Raw genomic sequence first — 23,195 nt, 5'->3', positions numbered from 1 at the left:
TCAATTTAAATTGGTGCCATCTTTATTAGAAACTCTTGTTGTTTTCTTGCTTATTGTCTGTCTCTTGCACTAGCATGTAAGTTCCACGAGGGCAGAGGGTTTGTTCTGTGCGCAGTATCTGCCCCATACTAGATGCTCCATAAATATTAATTCTATAAATACCTTGGCATGTAAATACACCTAATTTTTTCAGGCTGGGCAACATAGTGAGACTGTCTCTTTTTAGAAAAATAAGCCTAACTTTTCATTGGTATTATTAGTCATGTTTGAATCTTTTTTTAAAAAAAAGATAACATAATAGTGGTCATGTAACATAACCCAAGACTCTTCTGGTATCTTTTTTTTTTTTTTTTTTAAGCTAATTGGAGAACACAGACAATGAAAAAGAAAAAAAAATACATGGGTGATATTTATAATTTAGGTGAAGATCAGCAAGTGAGTATTTGAGGAACTACCTCTAATAATTTATCTCAAACGGGGTAAAAAATTACTTGAGATATAACTATTTTAGTACTTTTAAGGTATTATAACAGTTTTAGTTTTTTAGATACTACCTCCTTAAATCAGCTAATAAGAACACTTAATTTCTTTATATATTTTAAAATTTATTTTTATGGCAGACTGAGTAAGGTCTTTCAAGGCATACCTTTGATCAACACATTTTTATTGTCTTTAGTTATTATTAAATCTTGTGTCTGCAAGATTTAATAGTAACTAAAGAAATGCAAATTTAGCCAGCAAAGTGTTTTTTAAAGGTTAAAGAATGGTAATAACCAATGATGGTTAGGGTATAAGAACCCTTACTGATGTGTTAATTGGTAAAACTTTTGTAGAAAGCAGTTTGAAAAATGTTTAACCAACCATATTCTAAGATTTCTTAATAGGTGACATTGTCAGGTACTATGTGAAGTACACATTTATATCCTTAAGTTAGCAATTTCACTTCTAGCTGTTTATTAAAGGGATTTTGGACAGGTACAGAAATATGTGTATTACAGATTGTTTATCAAATGAAAAATTGGCAACATATCCAGCAATAGGGAAGATTAGGTAAATATAAACTATCCATATACTATAATACTTTGGTATTGATTTGTTGAATTTGTTATGAAGTGGGCAAATAACAATAGTGTAGAATGATTCCATTTCATACTGTCTAATGCATATGGAAGTAAACATAATTCTTAAATAACTTTGAACAACAAAGGAATGATTTTTTTTTTTCCTTCTGCCTTATTTATTTTCCTAAAATAACTGGGGTAAATAGTTTTGACCTTGGGTCAGGGACCCTTAAGGTCAAAACTATTTGTGATAATAAAATGTTATTTTTGCACCAATGGCACAAAGTAAATAGTGGATAATACTGTTGTCACCTTGGCAGGAATCAAGATAGTGCCACCAGGGTAGCAGCAGTCATTGCATTATTCACAGCAGTAACATGCAAATGTATTTAAAAATGTTTGTGATGGAGCCAGGCATGGTGGCTACTCGGGATGTTGAGGTGGGAGCATTGCTCGAGCCCAGGAGTTCAAGTTCATCCTAAACGACATAGCAAGACCCTGTGCCTGAAAAACGTCAGTGATGGACTATACATGTATTAGATGTCTACCATTGAGTTCATCTCTTTAACATTCTGTGATGAAATAGGAAATACATAGAAAGCGTTTCTCATACTGAAGTACTGTGGTTTGTCTCAAGGGAAAAAAAAGCCCTTGTATGATTGCATTTTGAGATGAACTTTTCCCCACTTTTAGAAAGAGTGACTCATTGACTGTGTGCCTGTCAAGATTCCCTCTGGTTTTCTGGCTAGAAAGCTCACCCATTTCCAGTTTCTAAGAGTCAGTTCAGTGGCAGAGCCACCAGGGACAAGTAAGACTCTTGGGGGTGCTTTGACCCTGCCTACCTGGGAGCACACTTTTCCCTTCCCTGATGACCTGGGATGGTGGCCAGGCCGTGCCCTTGCTGTCGCTGGGCAGTGTCCTTTTGGAAAGGGAGCTGCCCCAGGCTTTAGTGCAGCTGCCAACCCTGTTAGGCCCGGCCTCTCGAGGCCTCTTCCGACTTCAAGGGTCACACACCCCCAAAGATCCTCTCACCCATGGTAGTTGGTGTGCATGGTTCTGTCTGTCCGTGCACCTATGCACACACCCCACCCCACCACCCTACTCTGAAATTGGCGAGTGAGTTGAGAGCCAGCTCTGTGGGGTCATCACGCAGCCATGGTTGTGCCTGTCCTTCATGGTGGTCTTTCAGGTTATCTTGGCAACATGTACATTGCTTTTCTTTTTTTTTCTTTTTTGCTCTTATTGTACACTCAGTACTATAAAATTTCTCTTTGAGTTTTATACCTTTGTAGCATTTTAGATGACATTGTGTTTGTACTTTGTTGTGTAGAGTGGAAGAATTGTGTTGAATAAACCCAAGATTGGAATGCAAAAAAAAAAAAAAAAAAAAGAGTGACTCATTGACAAACTGGTTATTTGGGTCTAGCTACTGGCAGAAATTATCTCGAATGAACCAAAGAAAACAACTGACTATATTTTTTGTCAGTGATAAAATTCAGGGTTTCAAATAAAAACTAGATTGAGAAACTTGTAATACCACTGTGAGCACAATAGCTTTTTTTTCATAATGTTATGTAATGAATTTGATATATAAGTTTCAACACTTACGTCTATGTAACTTAGTAAACCACTATTTCCAAAGGGCCATTGCATGATGCCACATAACATGCATGGGTACAAGTTCATTTGCGTTGAAGACATTCTAATGGATTTAAAGTCACAGCACAAAATGTTCACGTTCATGGTCATGGCTTCAGTTGCACATCGCACCTTATCTTTAAGCATCACACAGTAAAGTGTTAGAGTAGGTTTCGGCAGAGACAAAAACTTACAGAGATAGTCATAATAATGTCATATGTATGGGAAGGCAGCTACCAAGTGCCTTCAGTAGTGGCAGAGGTAAAAGAGGATATTTTATGTGGGCTTTGATGGATGCGTAAGAACTTGCTAGAAAGAATGGGAAGAAGGATGTTTTAGGTAAGGGAGCAGTATGTGTGTGAAAGTGTGAAAATACGTGGCACAGGGTACTTGAATGGCTATATTGCTGTGCCAGAGTGTTGAGGAAGACTGTAAAGATCGATTGATTCACATAGGACTGACATGATCAAATCTGTATTTTATGGTTGATATAAACATACCCTCTAGACATACAGCTGGTAATAATTGAAGGTAAGATTTAGTGTAACCGTGTGCTGTAATCAGAAGTTAGATTTTGATGGCTTGGGTTTCTGTGGCATTTTAATCTACCAGTTCTACTGGTAACTCTACTGGTTTAATCTATTAGCTCTCTCAACTTGGGTAAGTTGACTATCCTCTGTGCCTTTTTTTTTTTTTCCTGATAAGTACAATGAAGCTAAGACTAGCACCCACTATAAATGTTCTAACTCCCTAACAGTGTTGTAGGGAATACTACAAACTCTCAGATGTTGGCAGTGAATAGAAGTGAGTTTCTTCCTAGGAGTTGTTACTCCCTCAACTTTCTTCCTGGGAGTCTGGCACACCCTTGCCGCTCTTCATTTTACTCCTGACCTTTTATATTGATGGCAAAAATCTTAACCTGTTTATGACAAAATATAAAATTATTTCCATAAGTGGCATTAACATGATATATATTCACATACTTTTGAGAACTACTTTGGATTATGCTTTTGTATAAGCTTACAAAGTAGCTTTGCTTTCCTTTTGTGTTTTCTAAATTTTTCTTAACACAAACTTCAACATTAAAAAAAAAATCTATTGACCTTTAGTGTTATAATAGTGTCCTGTCTCTTTAAAAATGAAAAAAAAAAAAAGGCCGGGGGCAGTGGCTCACGCCTGTAATCCCAGCACTTTGGGAGGCCAAGGCAGATGGATCACCTGAGGTCAGGAGTTCGAGACCACCCTGGCCAACATGGGGAAACCCTGTCTCCACTAAAAATACAAAAATTAGCTGGGCATGGTGTCATGTACCTGTAATCCCAGCTACTCGGGAGGCTGAGTCAAGAGAATCATTTGAACCTAGGAGGTGGAGGTTGCAGTGAGCTGAGACCCTGCCACTGCACTCCAGCCTGGGCAACAAGAATGAAACAACATCTCGGAAAAAAAGACATTTTTTTTTTTTTGAGGCAGCCTTAGGCTGAAGTGCAGTGCCACAATCTAGGCTGACTGGTTGGCTGCAACCTCTACCTCCCGGGTTCAAGTGGTTCTCGTACCCCAGCCTCCCGGGTAGCTGTGAATACAGGTGCATGCCACCATGCCCAGCTAATTTTTGTATTTTTGGTGGAGACAGGGTTTCACTATGTTGGCCAGGTTGGTCTCCAACTCCTGACCTTGAGTGATCCGCCCACCTCGGCTTCCAAAAGTACTGGGGTTACAGGCATGAACCACCACGCCTGGTCCCTGAAAATATATATATATATCTTTTTTGAGACGGAGTCTTGCTCTGTGGCCCAGGCTGGAGTGCAGTGGCGCGATCTCAGTTCACTGCAAGCTCTGCCTCCCGGGTTCACGCCGTTCTCCTGCCTCAGCCTCCCAAGTAGCTGGGACTACAGGCGCCCGCCATCACGCCCGGCTAATTTTTTGTATTTTTAGTAGAGACGAGGTTTCACCATGTTAGCCAGGATGGTCTTGATCTCCTGACCTCATGATCCGCCCGCCTTGGCCTCCCAAAGTGCTGGGATTACAGGCGTGAGCCACTGTGCCTTGCCTGAAAAATTTTTTTGATGTCTACTTTTTTTTGATGTCTACTTTTTTTTCTGTTAGGTCAGACTTCTCCAAAGTAGTATGCCATATCTTAGTATCAAGTGATACAGTTTAAACCTTGACTAATCTCAGCTTTGCAAATACCCCTTATACCTTTATTGTAGACATTAGAGTACTAATATAAATTTGAATCGTATTTGCTCTTTCTCTGACTGGCAGTTTTTTTATGAATATTGCTTTTCTCTTAGTTGAAGAAAACTATTAGGGATTTTGAGAGAAGTGTTGGTAATTATTCTGTGGACTTATTCTTGTATGGAATTTGACATTTTTACCTTGGCTCAACTTCCAAAGGTCTTTGTACTTAGTACAGTGGCCTGCCACATAATGCGGACTTTTACTTCTTTTTCAGATTATTTTTGACGAAAAAACTTAAAGAAATAACGGATAAAAAGAAAATCAATCTCTTGAAAAACATAGATGAAAAACTCACAGAAGCAGCCAGAGAATTGGGGTACTCGCTTGAACAGAGAACCATGAAGATGAAACAGAGAGATAAGAAAGTATGATTTCAACCTGTTGGTCTCTGTTTTGCTATAGCATATTTTTTTCCCCTCTTGATTCCTTCCCATCTCTACTTTACCCTTCTCTTCCCTAGTCCTATCTTAAGAACTGGATGCTGTCCCTTAGGGATGTTAGGAGGATGGCACTGAAAGAGGATGGCACTGAAACAGGGGTCAGATGGCTCCTTTGGGTTGGTACACTGATTGAATTGCACAACTGGTGATATCACTGCTGTGGTTGAATAACTCATGCCAGTATTTACCACTCTTTTAATCTTGTTTACCATTTAATCACTTCATAAAGTTAAGTGAAAGCTGCTTTGTACATAATGAAATTTACATACATACATTTTCTCCAGTAAACGTGTATATAAGCAGTGCTTCTTTCTTTTTCCTTATTAATCCTGTCATTTCCTTTTGCATCTCTCCTAATGTCTGCAATATGAGGGGAGTATTTTGTAAAGGAGCAAATACTTGTTAGTGTTGGATTCTTTTGGTTTTTCAGCTATAGATTTCAGAGTAAGTTAATGACAAGCTGGAAGATTTCTGGTTTGGAGTAAATGAGAATTCTATAGGAGTTTGTTCTTGTGGCCTCTGGGAGAAAAAAAAAACATTTGTCACTGGAATGAGGGCTCCCCAGTCTCCTCCAGCCTCTCACCATTTGTCTGCCCATGCTGGTTCATCTGAATGTTCTAAGCTAAATGGAGAACTTGCTATTCCTTAATAAACTAGCACTGGTAATGAAGTACCTTACTCTACTTAGGCATTGAATCCTACTTCAGTTCCTTCTCTGATCTTGATTCAGCTGCAGGGGTGATATTTGTATCAAGCTGTAGGCACTCTTTAGTCCTATAGACTGGAAAGTTTCTTAAAACATACATTTTAATGAAACCCATTACAATATGGCATTTTAAATATTAAGATTTTATATTGCCATTTACCTTTCTGGTTATCACAGGAAGCTTCTTCCAGTTTGTGACTAGGAGGAAGGGTAGCATTTGTAACCTAGTTAATGTATTTCTAATTTGTTTTGACTAAAGTCTGAGCATCCGTACACATAATAGCTATTAGCAAATTATTTAATCAGTCTTTTTTTATTTTTCTACCACAAGCTATGATTTATTTCAGAGGAGACTTTCTTAATTCTTCCCCATAAAGAAGATATGATTGAGGTTTAAATTTCATAGATATTTTTGTCCTAGACCCCTCCCCTATGAAGTTTCATTTTAGTATTTGTTTTTTATACAAAAACAGCTGGTAAAAACAAAGACAAAAAAGAACTTTCAAGACAATCATGTTTTTCATCCTCCCCTGTTAATGACTATACTTTCAAACCCTTTTCTGTTATATGCAAGGTTGTTCTTTTATTGTTTTTGTGAGATCTTCATTGAATTCATATTTTTCTACTGAATTCAATTGCACTAGTATATGTGAGTTAGTGGCTTTGTCCTTGTGTGTGAGTGTAAGCATATTTCCACTCTAGTATGATAGAGCACTGTGTAGCACACTGGAAATCAGTGTGTTTATACTGATAGTAACTTAGCGTACTTTGGAATGCAGAGTCTTTATGAGTTATATCATTTGACTCCGTACAACAAATCTGCAAAGTTGGAATTATCCTGTTTTATAGATGAGTAAATTGAGGGTTATAGAGGTTTTGTGTCTTGTCCAAAATCTTAAATGACACATGTAAAACCCAACTTCATATTTTCCATATTTAGCATTCTTTCCACCCCATCTTCTTACTAATTGGCTCTCTGCCACTTCACCTTTTTCATACCTGGATTTCTTCATAAGGAACGTTGGTTAAATGATGTGTAAAATGATGGTGTGGCACTCCATCCACCTGTGATCCCATGCTTCAGGATGTCACCCACCCCTGTACAGCTTTCCTAAATTTGTAATCTTATTCTTCTTAATTTCTTAATAAAATTACAATTCTGATGACTTCTTAATTGATTCCTCTTCATGGACAATTAGTACAGGTAATCATCTGTGAAAAATCTGAACATATTACCATCATTCTTTATGTTGTTCAGCCTGAGTTGGCAACTATAGCACTGCTGTCTTTTTCTTTCATTATCAGTGCTTTATGTCCTGCTTTTTACACTTATGAATATGGTATGTTTATCATTTCATATTGCCAATTTAAGATCTACCTCATAATTTTGAGTGGCTGCAGAATACTGTGCTTATGGTCAAAGTTTGGGTTGCTTAAGATTTTTCACAAATACAATCCTGCCATAGATATCCTTTTATACCTTTATTCTCATACTTATCTGGTTATTTTTTTAGAAGAAATTCCTAGACGTAGTATTGCCAGGTCCAAAGTAGTCTGTGTGTGTGTATGTGTGTTTGTAGTTTTTCTTTGCTTGTTTCTAATTTTGTGGAGTTTTCTTTAGTCTTTTTAGTTTTTTCCATGCTGGTAGGTATAAAATTCTGCAGTTTTAATTAGCATTTCTTTAATTATAAAGGACGTTAAATACTTTTCTCTGTTGGCCATTGTATTTTTTTTTCAACTGCCTGAACTCTGCCCATTTCTCTATCAGGGTTAGAATTAGTCTTTTTGTTAGATGTGTTCTAATTTGGATGTTAGTCTTTTCCTTTGTTAGACTCCCTTATAGTTTAAAGACATTAATTTTTATTTACTGTTACATTTTGCAGATATATTTTATCAGTTAATTTGTCTCGTGTACTTGATTTCACTGGATAGACTTTTTATTTTTATATAGTCAACTCTTCTCTATCACAAAATTATTTTTTAAAATTTACCTTCGAGTAGTTTTATGGCTTTATTTTTTATTTATTTTATTATGCTTTAAATTTTAGGGTACATGTGCACAACGTGCAGGTTTGTTACATATGTATACACGTGCCATGTTGGTGTGCTGCACCCATTAACTCGTCATTTACATTAGGTATAACTCCTAATGCTATCCCTCCCGCCTCCCCCTACCCCATGACAGTCCCCAGTGTGTGATGTTCCCCACTCTGTGTCCAAGTGTTCTCATTGTTCAGTTCCCACCTATGAGTGAGAACATGCGGTGTTTGGTTTTTTGTCCTTGTGGTAGTTTGCTGAGAATGATGGGTTCCAGCTTCATCCATGTCCCTACAAAGGACATGAACTCATCCTTTTTTATGGCTGCATAGTATTCCATGGTGTGTATGTGTATGGCTTTATTTTTACATTTAATTCTGAAATCCAGCTGCAGATTATCTTGATAGAAAGATTAAGATAGAAGACAATGACTTCATTTTTTTCCCAAGTGGTAAGCAATTGTCTGATAACTTCCTTTGAATAATCTGCCCTTTCTGGCAGCTTAATAAAGGATAATGAAAGAAGCAAGAGACTGGGAGAATAGGGAGATTAGAGAGAAAAAAATCTTTAAGATATAGAGACTTAGGTGAGAGGCCTTTAAAATTGGAGTTTGGTTTTTGGGTTGTGTCCTTCCTCTGCCTTGGAAACTTTTCACTGAATTGCACAAAGAAGTGGAATATTTGTACAGATGTTTTGCTAAGGAAAGACCTAAAAATAATGTCACTAACATGAGCTAAAGGAAGAAGGAAACTGGAAGGGTTATGGTGGTAGTTGTAGTTGGGCCTGTTTTTGTCTTTGAAGACTACCACTTAATAAAAGCTCACTGGTTATGTGATTTGCCTCCATAAAGGACACCACAAACCTAGAAACTGCCCTACTTTTGGGAAGTTTGCAGAGAAGCCTAAATATTCCAGGTAAAAATAGGGGGGTCTGAATTTGGCAGGATGGATGAGAGGAGTTCTGTCCTACCATATCTTCTTGCTGACAAGAACTGTTTCTTACTCTTTTTCTTTTAGGCCCAGGTTCCTCTGTGCTTTCTACCAGAAGGTACTTTGACCTTAGAGGAAACCAATATTTTGGCTTGCCTTCTAGGATGTATTGGGTTCTTCCTTAACAAATCAGGATGCAGACTTCCAAGTGACTGGCACAATTAAGAAAAGCCAATTATTTCACTGTTCTGTGATTACTTCAACTGTTTAACTTTTAGCTAATTTTCAAGAAAAAAATAGTGTTAAATTTTTACCCTGGAGTCCAAATTTACTGAAATAAAATGTGATTGAATGTTACATTTTGGCAGAAATGTTGAGGGTTTATGTATTTGGGGATTTTTTTTGATGTCTGCTTACCATGATTACATTTTATTCTTTTCTTTAATGTAGGTTGTGACAAAGACCTTTCATGGTGCAGGCTTGGTTGTTCCAGTAGATAAAAATGATGTTGGGTACCGAGAGCTCCCTGAAACAGATGGTAATGTATTTCATATGTAAACATGTGCATATATGTTAATGCACATGAATAAAGGTTTTACTTATATTGGGAAGTAGGTATGTCCATATACCTTTTCTGACACAGTCGCTAGACCTTAGTAATAAAGAGTAAGCTTAGGTTTTAGAGTCAGTCATTACTGAATTAAAACCGAGTTCATAGCTGTGTGGCCTTGAACAAATTATTTAACCCTGTGAAATCTTGTCTTTTTCATCTGTAAAATGAAGCTAATCATATGCACTTCATAAAGGAATTTGGGGTGTAAACAAGTATTAAAATACTTAACAAAATGCTTGCCTCAGTGTTCAAAATTCAGTAGTTTTTTTTGTTGTTGTTTTGTTTTGTTTTTGAGACGGAGTGTTGCTCTGTAGCCCAGGCTGGAGTGCAGTGGCGCAATCTCAGCTCACTGCAACCTCCGCCTCCCAGGTTCAAGCAATTCTCCTGCCTCAGCCTCCCAAGTAGCTGGGATTACAGGTGCCCACCACCATGCCCAGCTAATTTTTGTATTTTTAGTAGAGACGGGGTTTCAGAATTTTAACCCATTGCCTGCTTCTTGGGAACTATTTCCGAACCTTTGACATTACAGTCAACTTGCAAAGTAGTAATTATTGAAATTGTGTTTTTATGGTTCTTTGTGAACATTTTTTCATCTGCCTATAAAATGATTTAGCTTTCAGAAGCCCAAGATCCTGAACTACGTCATCTGTAAGTATAAAAACACTTTGAAAATGGACCACTGCACATAATCTAGTTATTGCTACATTAAACATCGAGAATTAAAATCGCTTCTCAACTCTTTTCCCCTTGTCTCCATTCCCTTATCGTGAACAGCCCTGCTGGTATTCCTTTATTGATCATCCTCTTCTGGGGGGATAAAACTTAAAGGGAAATCAAACTTAGCATCTTCTCAAAGAACCACATATTCCTGCACAACGCACATATTTGGCCGTCTGTTTTTCAGAACAGAACTAACTAGCCTTGGTGGTTACCAGTCTCTGGGGTTGTGACCTGGACATCTGCATTTAAACCAGTTCTCTAAAGCAGTTCTTCTCAAATTTTACTGTGCAGAGCCTCCAGCCAGTAGGTAGAGATGTCTTAGATGGCAGCTATTCATACGGACCTGTTTTTGCAGTACCCCTGCCACTTAGAGGAGTGCCATAGGGAAGACGAATGTGGCTGAGCTGTCCAGTGTGATGGCCACTGAGTGCCTCACAGGTGGCTCCTGCAACACAATTTGTAACTCGTATTTATTTTTTACTTTTTTTTTTTTTTTTTTGGTGACAGGGTCTCACTCTGTCACCCAGGACGGAGCGCAGTGGCGCAATTAACCTGTCTCGGCCTCCCGAGTAGCTGGGACTACAGGTGTGCACCACCATGCCTGGCTAATTGGTGGGTTTTGTTTTTGTTTTTGTTTTTGTCCTGTAGAGACGGGGTCTCACTCTGTTGCCAATGCTGGTCTCGAACTCCTGGGCTCACGTGGTCAACCCACCTCGGCTTCCCAAAGTTTTGGGATTATAGGCATGAGCCACTGAACCTGGCCTGTAATTTCGTATAATTTTAATTAGTTTAAGTTTGTAAATTAAAACAGGATTAAATGTTTCTTACATTGATTATATGTTGACATAATACTATTTTGGAAATATGGGTTAAATAAAATATCTTAATTTCACCTGTTTTTTGTTGTTGTTGTTTTTTTTTTTTTAGCTCCTTCTCCTGCCCCACCTGTTTCTTTTTTCATGTGGATACTGGAAAAAATGTAACCCACACTGTATTTCTCTTAGACAGGCTGATCTGTCCTATATCTCCTCTTTGAAGCCAGAGTCAATTAGTCTCTGATGGGACCATTGTGGGCCCTAGCTACTGGTCAGTCTTCTGCTTCTACACTAAGTCATCTTCTCTTCGTGTCTCTGTTCGCAGAGAGAGCTTTAAAAAGCATGATTCCTATCTCATTTGGGAAAGGTTGCGCACATTTGTTGTAGAGATGGGCAGTCTCTAAAGCTTTTGGGGTGATGGATGTTAAATTGTAGTGCCCTGGAGTAAATAAAGCCTGTTACCCTGCGGTAGTTGTGGTTCTGGGGTTTTATATCCAAGTCTACTATTCTAGGCATTAGCTCCTTCTGTATTTAATTAGTTTTGAAGTGGTAGCAAAACATTAAGACTGAAGGACCTAATCTTCTTGCTCTTGCCAGTGTCATTTGCCAAGAGGTATAACTGACTGGCAGTTTGTTAATGTGACAATGATTAGCAAATCACAACGAAGTTTGTTCTTAATCCTTTGAAGCTTCTCACAATAACGCTTTAACTTAGCAAATAAGATACATTTTATTGAGCAATTCTTAACTGTCAGTGTCGTGATTCACTTTAACAAGTGACGTATTTAATTCTCACCCAACTCTTTATTGTAGGTCTTATTCCAATGTTCACAAAGGAAATAGACTCAGGGTGCTTAGCATTAGTCAGTAAGGGCTCTGGTTTTCTTTTTTTCTTTCTTTCTTCTTTTTTTTTTTTTTTGAGATGGAATTTTGCTCTTGTCACCCAGGCCGGAGTGCAATGGTAGGGTGTCAGCTCACTGTAACCTCCGCCTTCCAGGTTCAAGTGATTCTCCTGCCTCAGCCTCCTGAGTAGCTGGGATTACAGGCACCCACCACCATGCCCAGCTAATTTTTGTATTTTTAGTAGAGACAGGGTTTCAACCATGTTGACCAGGCTGGTCTCGAACTCCTGACCTCAAGTTATCTACCTGCCTTGGCTTCCCAAAGCACTGGGATTACAGGCATGAGCCACCGCGCCTGGCTGAGGGCACTGGTTTTCATACTTGGTTTTCTGACTGTAGAGTGCATACTACTATCCGAAGTAAGAAGAGTTGCCTGCCTAGTTGCCTGATTTTTACCTTGACAGAACTACTGTAGCTTAATTTAAGTATTCTAGTTGATAGTAGTGGCAGGGATATAGTAAGAATTCAGCAGTGAAACTCCTAACTCATTAAATTGAGTATTTTGAGTAGAAACATTTAAGTCATGATTTTTGAATAGTTAACTTAAGGCTTCACTCATGTTCTTTAAGTTTGGGTTTCAGTTAAATGAAATTTCTGTAGAATGTTTTATTGCTGGAAGAACATATGTTTCCTTGTACTGATGGTGAGCTGAATATTTTCTTCTCTGTTCTTCAGTGTTTTTCTAGCTTAGTAATTCGCATAAGTTGCTTATTCTTTTTAGTCCATATGTGATTTGCCAGGTGTAAAAATAGAAAATAAGATACTGGAAAGCGATAAACTTTAAATTCTTCACTTCCATAACCACCCTGATTTGTAGTGGCTGACTGGAGCACAGCGAGAGAGATTCTAAGGGTCCCAGTCAATCAGTTACACCCACGATTACAGGGAGGAACCACTTATTTTCCATCCTTAAGGAGCTTTTTGGAGAAAGCTTCATCTGTTTTCTTGAAATGATCAGCACTGATTTTTCTGAAGAAAGGAATGTCATGAAGCTCATGTAAAATAATTTAATTTGTAAAAGGTTTCAAACCAACAAATATGTCACTACTGTTTATAGATAGTTAGAAACGTAGGTGGTGCAGTTTGCCATTTGTTCAATGCGATACTGGTCCACCAAAAGTGGGAAAGGGAACAAAACACATTTTGTGACTGGGGTAACAGCATGTATTCTGTACTATCGTCAAGACTGAACCAAATGATATTCATAGACTGGGGTTAAAAGCACTAGTATATAGTATATTTTTAATACCATCCTCGGTAATTTTTTTTTTTTTTTTTTTTTGAGACAGGGTCTTACTCTGTCACCCCGGCTGGAGTGCAGTGGCATGACCACGGCTCACTGCAGCCTGCACCACCTGCACTGGGTGATCCTCCCACCTCAGCCTCCCAAGTAGCTGGGACTACAGGTGTCCACCACCAAGTCCAGCTAATTTCTCTATTTTTTGTAGAGACAGGGTCTCACCACATTGCCCAGGCTGGTCTGCAATTCCTGGGTTCAAGCAGTCCTCCTGCCTCAGCCTCCCAAATCCTCCCACTAGGATTACAGGCGTGAGCCACTGCGCTCAGCCCGTCCCTGGTAATATCATACCTGATATTTTTCATTAGTCTCATCAGAACATTGTGCCTCATACATAGAATTTAACATCACCTATCATTCTTGAGTATAATTGTTAATGTTTTAACCAGTCTTCCTCTCCCCCAGTATGGCAGCCACCTGTTTGGAAATGTTTTGTTGGTTTGTTTGAATAATATCCATTCTTTTCATTCTCAAAGAAGTACTGTTTGTTAAAAAGGACATACAATTTGTCAAAAGGAAGTCTAAATAGATATTGTTCATACTTCCATCTCATTTGCATCCTGAAATCTGATGTACATTAACATCCAGAAAGAATGAAAAAAATCTTGAAAGCCAAAATTGAAATGTTAATTTGTAAAAATATATTCTTTAGGTAAATATTAGACATTTTCTCTCTATTCTTACCTCAAACGCACGCTTGCCATGCCTACTCTTCTCCCAATTTGGTGAAGGTTTTAGTTAAAGGTTTAATTCTGCAGTGATTTCTTGTCTCTTACATTGTTGTCTTTTTCTGGGTTTAGTTCACCGCAAGTCACAAGTCAGTAATTTTTTTTAGCAAACAAGGTAGGACAGGGCAAAAAGAACAAATTTTGCCTACTTGGATTATTTTTTAATCCAGTTGTCTTAGTATCAGGACCTCGAAGGATACCCAGAATCTGATGCTCAAGTCCCTCAAATAAGTTGGTGTAGAATTTGCATAACTTACGCACATCCTCCTGTATATTTCAAATCATTTCTAGATTACTTAGAATACCTAATATAAAGTAGACACTATGTAAATAGTTGTTATACTGTATTTTTAAAATCCGTATGTTTTATTTTTTTCCTGAGTATTTCAATCCACACTTGGTTTAATCCAAGGATGTAGAACCCTCAGATACAGAGGCAACTATATAGTGCATGAACCAGGCTGGCAGACTTTCCATGTACAGCCAGATAGTAAATGTTTTACACTTTGTGGGCTACATAATCTATCACATTCTTGTTTGATTTTTCAACCATTTAAAAATGAAAAAAACTTAGTTTGAGGGCAGTTAAACACAGGGTGAGCCAGGTTTGCCCAAAGTTTGCCAACTCCTGGACTAGTCTGCTGAATCTTTAACGCTTATGTAAACTCATGATGACCACCATGGAATAGACTTTTAAAAAAAATCTTGACTGTATCCGGGCCCAGTGGCTCACGCCTGTAATCCCAGCACTTTGGGAGGCCGAGGCAGGCAGATCATGAGGTCAAGAGATCAAGACCATCCTGGCCAACATGGTGAAATCCCGTCTCTACTAAAAATACAAAAATTAGCTGGGCGTGGTGTCATGTGCCTGTAGTGCCAGCTACCTGGGAGGCTGGGGCAGGAGAATTGCTTGAACCTGGGAGGCAGAGGTTGCAGTGAGCCGAGATCGCACCACTGCTTTCCAGCCTGGTGACAGAGCAAGACTCCGTCTACAAAAAAAAAAAAAAAAAATCGTGACTGTAACTAAATCCTGTGAAATAGTCGTTAATAAAGAAATACTTGTTAACCTGTTTTTAAGCTTGAATCCTAAGTAGAAAAATTACCAAATTGCCATTCTAAATTAGAGTGCTGAAGACTACTACCCAAGGTGGCACAAGTTGTATTAGTACAAAGTCTTAGGAGGAAAAACCCTCTTTATAATCTTCTTACCTTTGAAGACTGATTCATTTTCTAACTATGTAGATAATCTTTTATATTATTGATTTCTTTCAGCTGACCTCAAGAGAATTTGCAAGACAATAGTTGAGGCTGCAAGTGATGAGGAGAGACTAAAAGCTTTTGCTCCCATTCAGGAAATGATGACTTTTGTGCAGTTTGCTAATGATGAATGTGATTATGGCATGGGGCTTGAATTGGGAATGGATCTCTTTTGCTATGGCTCACATGTGAGTAAAAAAACCCTCCACCTGCTACCCACTGCCACACCTCCCTCCTCTCCCCGCGACATACATCCACACATGAATACATGCACATTTATACCCCCAAATTCCAGCAGAGGTAAGATAGGGATTCAGCTTGTATTTCAAAATGAAGTTTTTGAAGTGATTTTTTTTAACATAGGTGTCCTAAAAATGTTTTAAATTCATCTTATATTCTGGCAAAGGTGAATATTTGCATTCACTCAAAGGTGAAGATTATTTGCATTCAGGCTTACATTAAAGTGAATTTACTCATTAGACACATTATAGGGACATGCCTTGCCGTGTGTGTACGTTTGGGGCTAGGTATGGGGGTGTGTGCACACACCTTAGGCTCCATTTCATTTGCATTGTGGTGGGGGTATTTGTTATTGTGCTTAAATTCTTAGATGAAAAATACACTTTAAATATTTAAGCTTTATAAGAGATGCTGTTTTACCGTTAACTAATTGCTCATTAAATAAGAAAATTTTACTTAATAGCTAAACCAGTGCTTACTCAACCATAGTTGCCTGAAGATCAAAGAGGCAATAAGGTGTAGCGGATATGACCTGTTTCTGGGGCCAAACTGGTTGTAAATCACATCTTCCCAGTGTGTAAGATCGGGCAAGCTTTCCAACACCTTTGCATCTGTTTCTTTAAGATGTGTGCACATGTGCACGAGTGCATACCCACACGCAGATCATTTAATTCTCATTTAACCTACTTTGTAACCAAGTCACAGAGAGGCAAAGCATCTTGCCCAGGTTCACACAAGCAGTCTGGCTCCAGAATCAGTGCCTAAATCAGTGCAGTAATTCCCAAACTAAAATGCATATGACTCACCTGCAGACATTGTTAAAATGCACTCTATCGGTAGGTCCAGGATGAGATCTGAGACTGCATATCTGTCATGCTCCCAGGTGACGGTCATGCTGCTGCTCTACAGACCACACTGGGAAAAGCAAGACTAAACCAGTAGCTCTCCAGCTTTTGCGTGCATCAGCGTCAATGGGAAGGCTTGTCCAAACGCACGCTGGCAGTCTTCCCACCCTCCCCAAGTTTGATTGAGTTCTAGGGTGGGTCCTGAGAATTTGCATTTCCAACAAGTTACCAAGTGAAGTTGATGCTCCTGGTCGGGGGTGTACATTTTGAGAACCCTGCTATAAACCATATTATACTACTTTTCTTTGCCCACCTCATAGATAGTTATCAGTAAAAATAATCAAAATGTTTAACAGCCAGAATGACAGTCATCGACCAATCCAAATAGTACTTGACCTGCTAGAGAGGCCCTAGCCATAAATAAGTAGAGCCATAAGATGTGAACCAGTGAATAGCAAACTTGCTTGTTGTGAGAATGAAATAACATGTATGAGTTATAAAAAGGTTTAGCACAGTGCTTACCACATGTTAAGGGCTAAATGTTTATTATGATCAGCAAAAAGGTGGTATATGTAGATAATAGCAGTAATCTAAAATCTTTTGATAAGCCTAAGGCAGTGACTCTTAACAGGGATTGGGAAGCGGTACGTGTTAGGGATGGGGGAGAGAAGGAATTTGAGGATAAAGGCAATACGATCTGAAAACTCACTTTCAGCATAGCTATTCTTACAGAATTGAGGAAAATAAAGCTTAAACTTTTGCCTGGGAATACACTGGAGAGAATAAAAAGTATTTGTGGGCATTGTTTGGGGTGAGAAAAAGTCGATAAAACCTAAGGGAATAAGGAAGCTCAGATTTAATTTGGTTTTCTTAATTTTCAAGATATGCGATTAGTCATCTAGAGCAACAAGACTGCCTCTTAGAATGCCAGGCGCCTGTCCTTAAATTATGTTCACTAACCACCTGAGGGTGTAGCTAAAATGATTTTGGAAGTAGCCTTTGTTAAACAAGTGCTTTGTTGATATATTTTCTGCTACTTATTAGGATATCTGCTATATTCTCTGCTTAATGTTATATTTTTATTTTTCAGTATTTTCATAAAGTTGCTGGCCAGCTTTTACCTCTTGCATATAATCTGTTGAAGAGGAATCTGTTTGCAGAAATTATTGAGGAGCATCTGGCAAACAGAAGTAAAGAGAACATAGACCAACTTGCTGCATGAGTAAGGTGGCTTTGATTGGTGTACAGTATTTCAAAGACTAGTATTAAACTTGTGATTTTTGTTTTGTTTTTAAGGAATACAAAAAATAAACATTTACTAAAAACGTTTATAAGGTTCTTCTGCCTGGTTTTCCTTCTTTAATGTGCAAAAAAAATGGCAGTCAAATCACCTAAATGGTGACCCTAATCACATTTTGGAGGACAACTAAAGTCACCCTCTGATATGTCACAGGAAGCCACTGTCTAATGCCTGTGGCTATAACTAGATCATCCTTACAGAGTCCTGTTTCAATATTTATCATATGGGCAACTAAGAATATTTCTTCTGAGTCTTGAGTTAATAGCTGTAGCTTTAAGGATTGGGTTTATGGCAGGAGAAGAGGGGAACAGAAGGAAACTTAGAAGGAAACTCATGACACTGCAATAAGCACTCTTCCAGGGTGCCTGACCCCGACCTACCCAAACTGCATTTTGAGTAGTAGCTCCAGGTGACTCCCAGTAAGTAGTCCAGTTATCCCATTAGGTATATTATTTTAAATCTTCTCTTGACTCAGTCATTTACTAATATAGCCTAGTATATTGATACATAGTATATAGTTTTAGTATAAGATAGTAATCAGTATACCATTACTTTAGATTTTAAAGTTTTTCATTGCAAATGATTTCAATGGATTTTTAGTACGAATCTGTGGATAGCTGTGTTTTACTAGATCCAGATTTTCCTTAAACCTGATTACATGTCCTTCACCTTAAAAGTAGAGGGCAGGGCCGGGCATGGTGGCTCACGCCTGTAACCCCAGCACTTTGGGAGGCTGAGGTGGGCGGATCACCTGAGGTCTGGAGTTCATGACCAGCCTGGCCAACATGGTGAAACCCCATCTCTACTAAACATACAAAATTAGCTGGGTGTGATGGCAGGCGCCTGTAATCCCAGCTACTTGGGAGGCTGAGGCAGGAGAATCGCTTGAACTCAGGTGGAGGTTGCAGTAGATAGCCATTGCACACCGGCCTGGGTAACAAGAGCGAGACTCCATCTCCAAAAAAAAAAAAAAAAATAGGTAGAGGGCAGACCATGAAATGCAGAATAGCAAACTTCCTGGATGGGGCTGAGGAGTGTATAAGCTTTTTTCCCCTTTCTATGAAGTTCAAGATGGAAAAGCACCATCCCCCAACCCCAGATCATCTAGTTAAACCTCCACATTGTGTAAGATTGATGTGATTTACTCAAATAACTTATTGACTAGACAGTAGTTCTCCAAAGTTCTGTCAGCTGTCCCCTTAAAATATATTTGAGGTACTTACTCTTTTTTATGTAAGGGTATGAGTAGACTATTAAAAGACAACACTTAGAATTTTAAATATAAGTAGCATTCCTCATCTCCCCAATTAGGCTGCAAGCTTCTTAAGGGCATGTATTTTATGGATGTATATCCCCCTCAGTAACACAAACCTTTGGAATGGCACTTTGTGAATAAAATGACCCTGTCACATGTTCTTCAGTGCTAGACAGAATCAAACTGGCAGGAGCTGGGAAACTGATAAGATGCCTGGGAGTTAAAGATTCTTGACTTCTCAGACAAAAAGTCTTCTGGGGTCAAAAATCTCTGCCACAAACAAAATCTGTTCCTTTCTGCCAATGGCTCATGTTGCCTTTGGAGGCAGGTAAGATGCTTTCTTCAAGGTAGGTATATTTTGTATAATATCTTAACCAAAATGAAACTGAAAAGATCTTCAGCTTCCCTTTCATAACTGTGCAGGAACTTTTACAGCTCTTAATGGGGAAGTCTCAGGTTTTAAGGAACTGCCATTTTAGTTAGGTAAGTAGCTCCAGGCCCTGGAACCATCTGAACTATAAAGTTGTTTTATATTAAAACATTACAGTTACAGTTAGCTCACACATATTTTATTAGAAAAAGTGACCAAATCACATTGATCTTAAATAATTTCAGGCTATAAATTTTAAATAAAATGTTAGAAGTTCGAGCTTTGTTCCTCAGATTTCTTTAGTTTCTAAGGGGCTCAACCATTTCTAAATACTGCCCCTAATGTCAACACACTTAAAAAATATCTAAATTCATGTATCTCATTAAATATTTGTTTAGCTAGAAACATTAGATTCCTTTAATTTTGTCACTTGGTGATCCAACAGTCTCAACTGTATAGTTTGTAAGTTTGTTTTTATATGCTTTATCAGTAATATGAATTCCAGAAGGATTTTTTTATCAAGGAACAAATGAAAGGGGACAAAAAAGGTGAATCGGCTTTTCATCCATTCCTTACAGAAGCCTAATATGAATGTATCTTCAGGAAGCTGGGCACATCAGAGCCAAGATAGAAATTGGACACAAACTCTAAGAATATGGTGGTTATAATTCAGATGATACAGTTGTGAATGGAGTTTCCTGAAGACAGTAATAAGAAATGTGGATTTCCAGTCTCAAACTCCAGCCAGTTGTGTCAGAGTGCTACTAACCTGTTTCAGGAGGTACGATCTTCCAACTACTGAACATTTTTCATTAAAGAGCAAGCTCCCTACAGGAAGATACCAAACTTTATCTTTTTCCTTAACTAAAGGCATAGTCCACTTAAACCTAGTTCACTAAATATTACCTAGGATCTGGTCACTCAATTGCTATAGTAGCTTCCAAATGGCATCTATATACCTCTGTTCTCTGAGAACACAGTTTAAGTGCCTAGGCTCTTTCATGAATGAAGAACCTTGATCCAATCAGGATTTAACAGAAAATCATTACCAGTTCAAATTTAGCTAAGCTCACCTCTTGGAATTCAATAATGGAGTTTCTGTATAACCTCTCAAACATGTATGTAGAATGATAACACCCAAGGAAAAATGAAAGCTGCAAAACAGATTGCTATAAACTAATCTGCAGTGTCCTAAGACCTTTGCATTACCTCAAACACTGACCTTACCAGCTTAATGGCATTCTGTCCAAACTGTTCCTATCATAATTAATTTTAATGTCTGGCTGGACATGGTGGCTCACAGCTGTAATCCCAGCACTTCGGGAGGCCAAGGTGGGCAGATAGCTTAAGGCCAGGAGTTCGAGACCAGCTTGGGCAACATGGTGAAACTCCATCTCTACTAAAAATAGAAAAGATTAGCCAGGCATGGTGGTGCACACCTGTGGTCCCAGCTACTCAGGAGGCTAAGGTGGGAGGACTGCTTAAGCCCAGGAGGCAGAGGTTGCAGTGGGCCAAGATCGTGCCACTGCACTCCAGCCTGGGCGATGGAGTGAGACTCTGTCTCAAAAAAAAAAAAAATTATATATATACATTATGTATATATATATATGCAGGTGATCCCTACAATACTCTAACCTCTCAGTTCCCTGACTTACTCTTTCAATGATCTAGATTAGGGACTGATTGACAAACTAGAAACTAGTACCTTCTCAGTACCAATAATGAAAACCTCCCAAATCTCAATCTCAAGCATCCTACTGTCTTAACATCATCACTCATGCTTCCATCTCTTTCCCTCTAGTACCCCCAAAATTTTTTCAACACGACAGTCCCCTACAATTCACAAATGTAACCACCTTTTTCATTCTTCACCCACTCCATTCCTGATTCTCTCTTTACCGAGCCTTTACCTACTCCCCATCATTACAATCACCCCCGCATCCTCCACTCCACTGCCCTTCTCTCCATTTGTTGTATTTATCTGTTAACCTCAAGGCAGATTTTTAAAACTGCCTATTCCTTACCGGAGTCTGCTCAGTATCAGGTGGCTGGAGAAAAAACACAACCATGGCAGCTCGTCTTATTTTAACCTCAAGTTGGCCACACTGGATGCCCATCGATCCTACTTTCTCATCTCTCAACCCCCAACCCCCACCCTCATCCTCAGTTTATTTCACTGAGAAAATAGAAGCCACCAAAATAACAGAATCCCACTGCCCTACCAACTACCCAAGGAAGGTTGAATGTGTGCCCAAGACCCCATCCTCCCTTGCCTACTCGAGGTCCTCTCCTCTATTTTTCCTCTCAAACATTCCTATCATTAACAAAAAGGCTATAATTTCCTGCATCTTAAAACCCGATCGTTCTGATTAATTTTTCCTGTCAAACCATCAACAGGAAAAGAAGCTATAATATCCTGCATCTTAAAACTATCACGTATTACTTTCCTGGAAACCTGATAGGAAGAATTGCAATCGTTGTCTTCAATTCTTCTTCCAATCTCTGTTGGACCCACTCCTTTCAGGCTTTGGCTTGCCACCATCGCGCTGAACCTACTCTGGGGGAAGTTATCAGTTCTCTCTATATTGGTCCATTTTGAGCCCTCATTTACTTCACCTATCAGCAACACGTGACAGTTAATCATCGCTCCTTGAAACTATTATTCATTTGGTTTAGGGGACTACCCTTGCTTTTTGAGACAGGGTCTTGCTCTGTCACTCAGGCTGGAGTGCAGTAGCACCATCTTAGCTCACTGCAGCCTCCAACTCCTGGGCTCAAGTGATCCTCCTGCCTTAGCCTCCTAAGTAGCCAGGACTACAGGCATGTGCTACCATGCCCAGTTCATATTTTTATTTTTTAATTTTTTGTAGAGACCTAGTCTCTTTCCCACGCTAGTCATGAGCTCCTGGGCTCAGATGATGCTGCCCCGCCTTGGCATCTTGAAGTGCTACAGGCCTGAGCTACCACACGCAGCTTATTTTTTAATATATCCACCAGTGGAATACCCTTCTTTGAAGGTCACTACTCCTAACCCAACCATACTGGCAGCTCCCTCATTTGCTGGCTCCTCACCTCCCCAAATCTAAACATAAGCATGTGTCAGTGCTCAGTCCTTGTACCTCTTCTCTGTCCGCATTCAATGCACGGTACTCTCCTGTCTCAGGATGATGCCGCCCCTGTGTAGCTCTCAGGCTGGGCCTTTCTCCTGAACTCGAGTCTGATACATGCTAATGCCTATGTGACACCCCCACTTGGAAGTCTAAAAGACATTTAAAACAATGTCTAAAACCAAAATTCCTCTGCACACAGCACCCCACCCCCAATCTATTCTTAAGTCTTTCCCGACTCAGCCAGTGGCCATTCCATTGTTCTGTCATTACTCAGCCAAAAACTTTGCAGGCATCCTTGACTCCTCACTTACCACACTCCACATCCAACCCATTCACAAGTCCTGTCCATTCTACCTTCAGCATGTCTAGAACCCAACTGCTTTCACCACCTCCACCAGCTTCAATCAGGTTCAGATCTCTACCACATCTCACCTGAATTATTCCAAGAGCCTTCTAGCTGGTCGCCTGCTTCCACCCCTGCCCCCTTATAGTCTATTCCCAACAAAGGAGTCTGAGAGAGATTTTAGGTCAGATTATGTGACTTTTCTGCCTCACTGGCTTCTCATTTAGAATAAAAATCAAATGCCTACACCCCCAACCTCTTTCCTTACCACTTTCTTCCCTCTTATCCCTCTCCAGCCACAGTGATCTACTCAGTGTTCCTTGAACCTGGCAGGAGAATCCTTTGTATATA

At 39.1% G+C, this 23,195-nt stretch overlaps 1 protein-coding gene across 2 annotated transcripts in view; it reads left to right on the top strand.

Moving 5' to 3' along the window:
• The window catches only part of HPF1 (histone PARylation factor 1), a 28,502-nt gene extending 10,702 nt beyond the window's left edge, over positions 1-17,800 (top strand). For both annotated transcript variants that reach the window (XM_019026096.3, XM_055385794.2), the window contains 4 exons: positions 5,152-5,302; positions 9,500-9,587; positions 15,397-15,569; positions 17,557-17,800. In XM_019026096.3, the coding sequence (XP_018881641.3) occupies positions 5,152-5,302; positions 9,500-9,587; positions 15,397-15,569; positions 17,557-17,688 (544 nt within the window). In that variant the 3' untranslated portion in view covers positions 17,689-17,800. The remainder of the gene's footprint in view (positions 1-5,151; positions 5,303-9,499; positions 9,588-15,396; positions 15,570-17,556) is intronic.
• The last annotated feature ends 5,395 nt before the right edge of the window (positions 17,801-23,195 follow it).

The sequence above is a fragment of the Gorilla gorilla genome, chromosome 3 (assembly GCF_029281585.2).
Source record: "Gorilla gorilla gorilla isolate KB3781 chromosome 3, NHGRI_mGorGor1-v2.1_pri, whole genome shotgun sequence".
Classification (NCBI taxonomy): Eukaryota; Metazoa; Chordata; class Mammalia; order Primates; family Hominidae; genus Gorilla; species Gorilla gorilla.
This window is presented reverse-complemented; position numbering and strand designations above follow the sequence as displayed.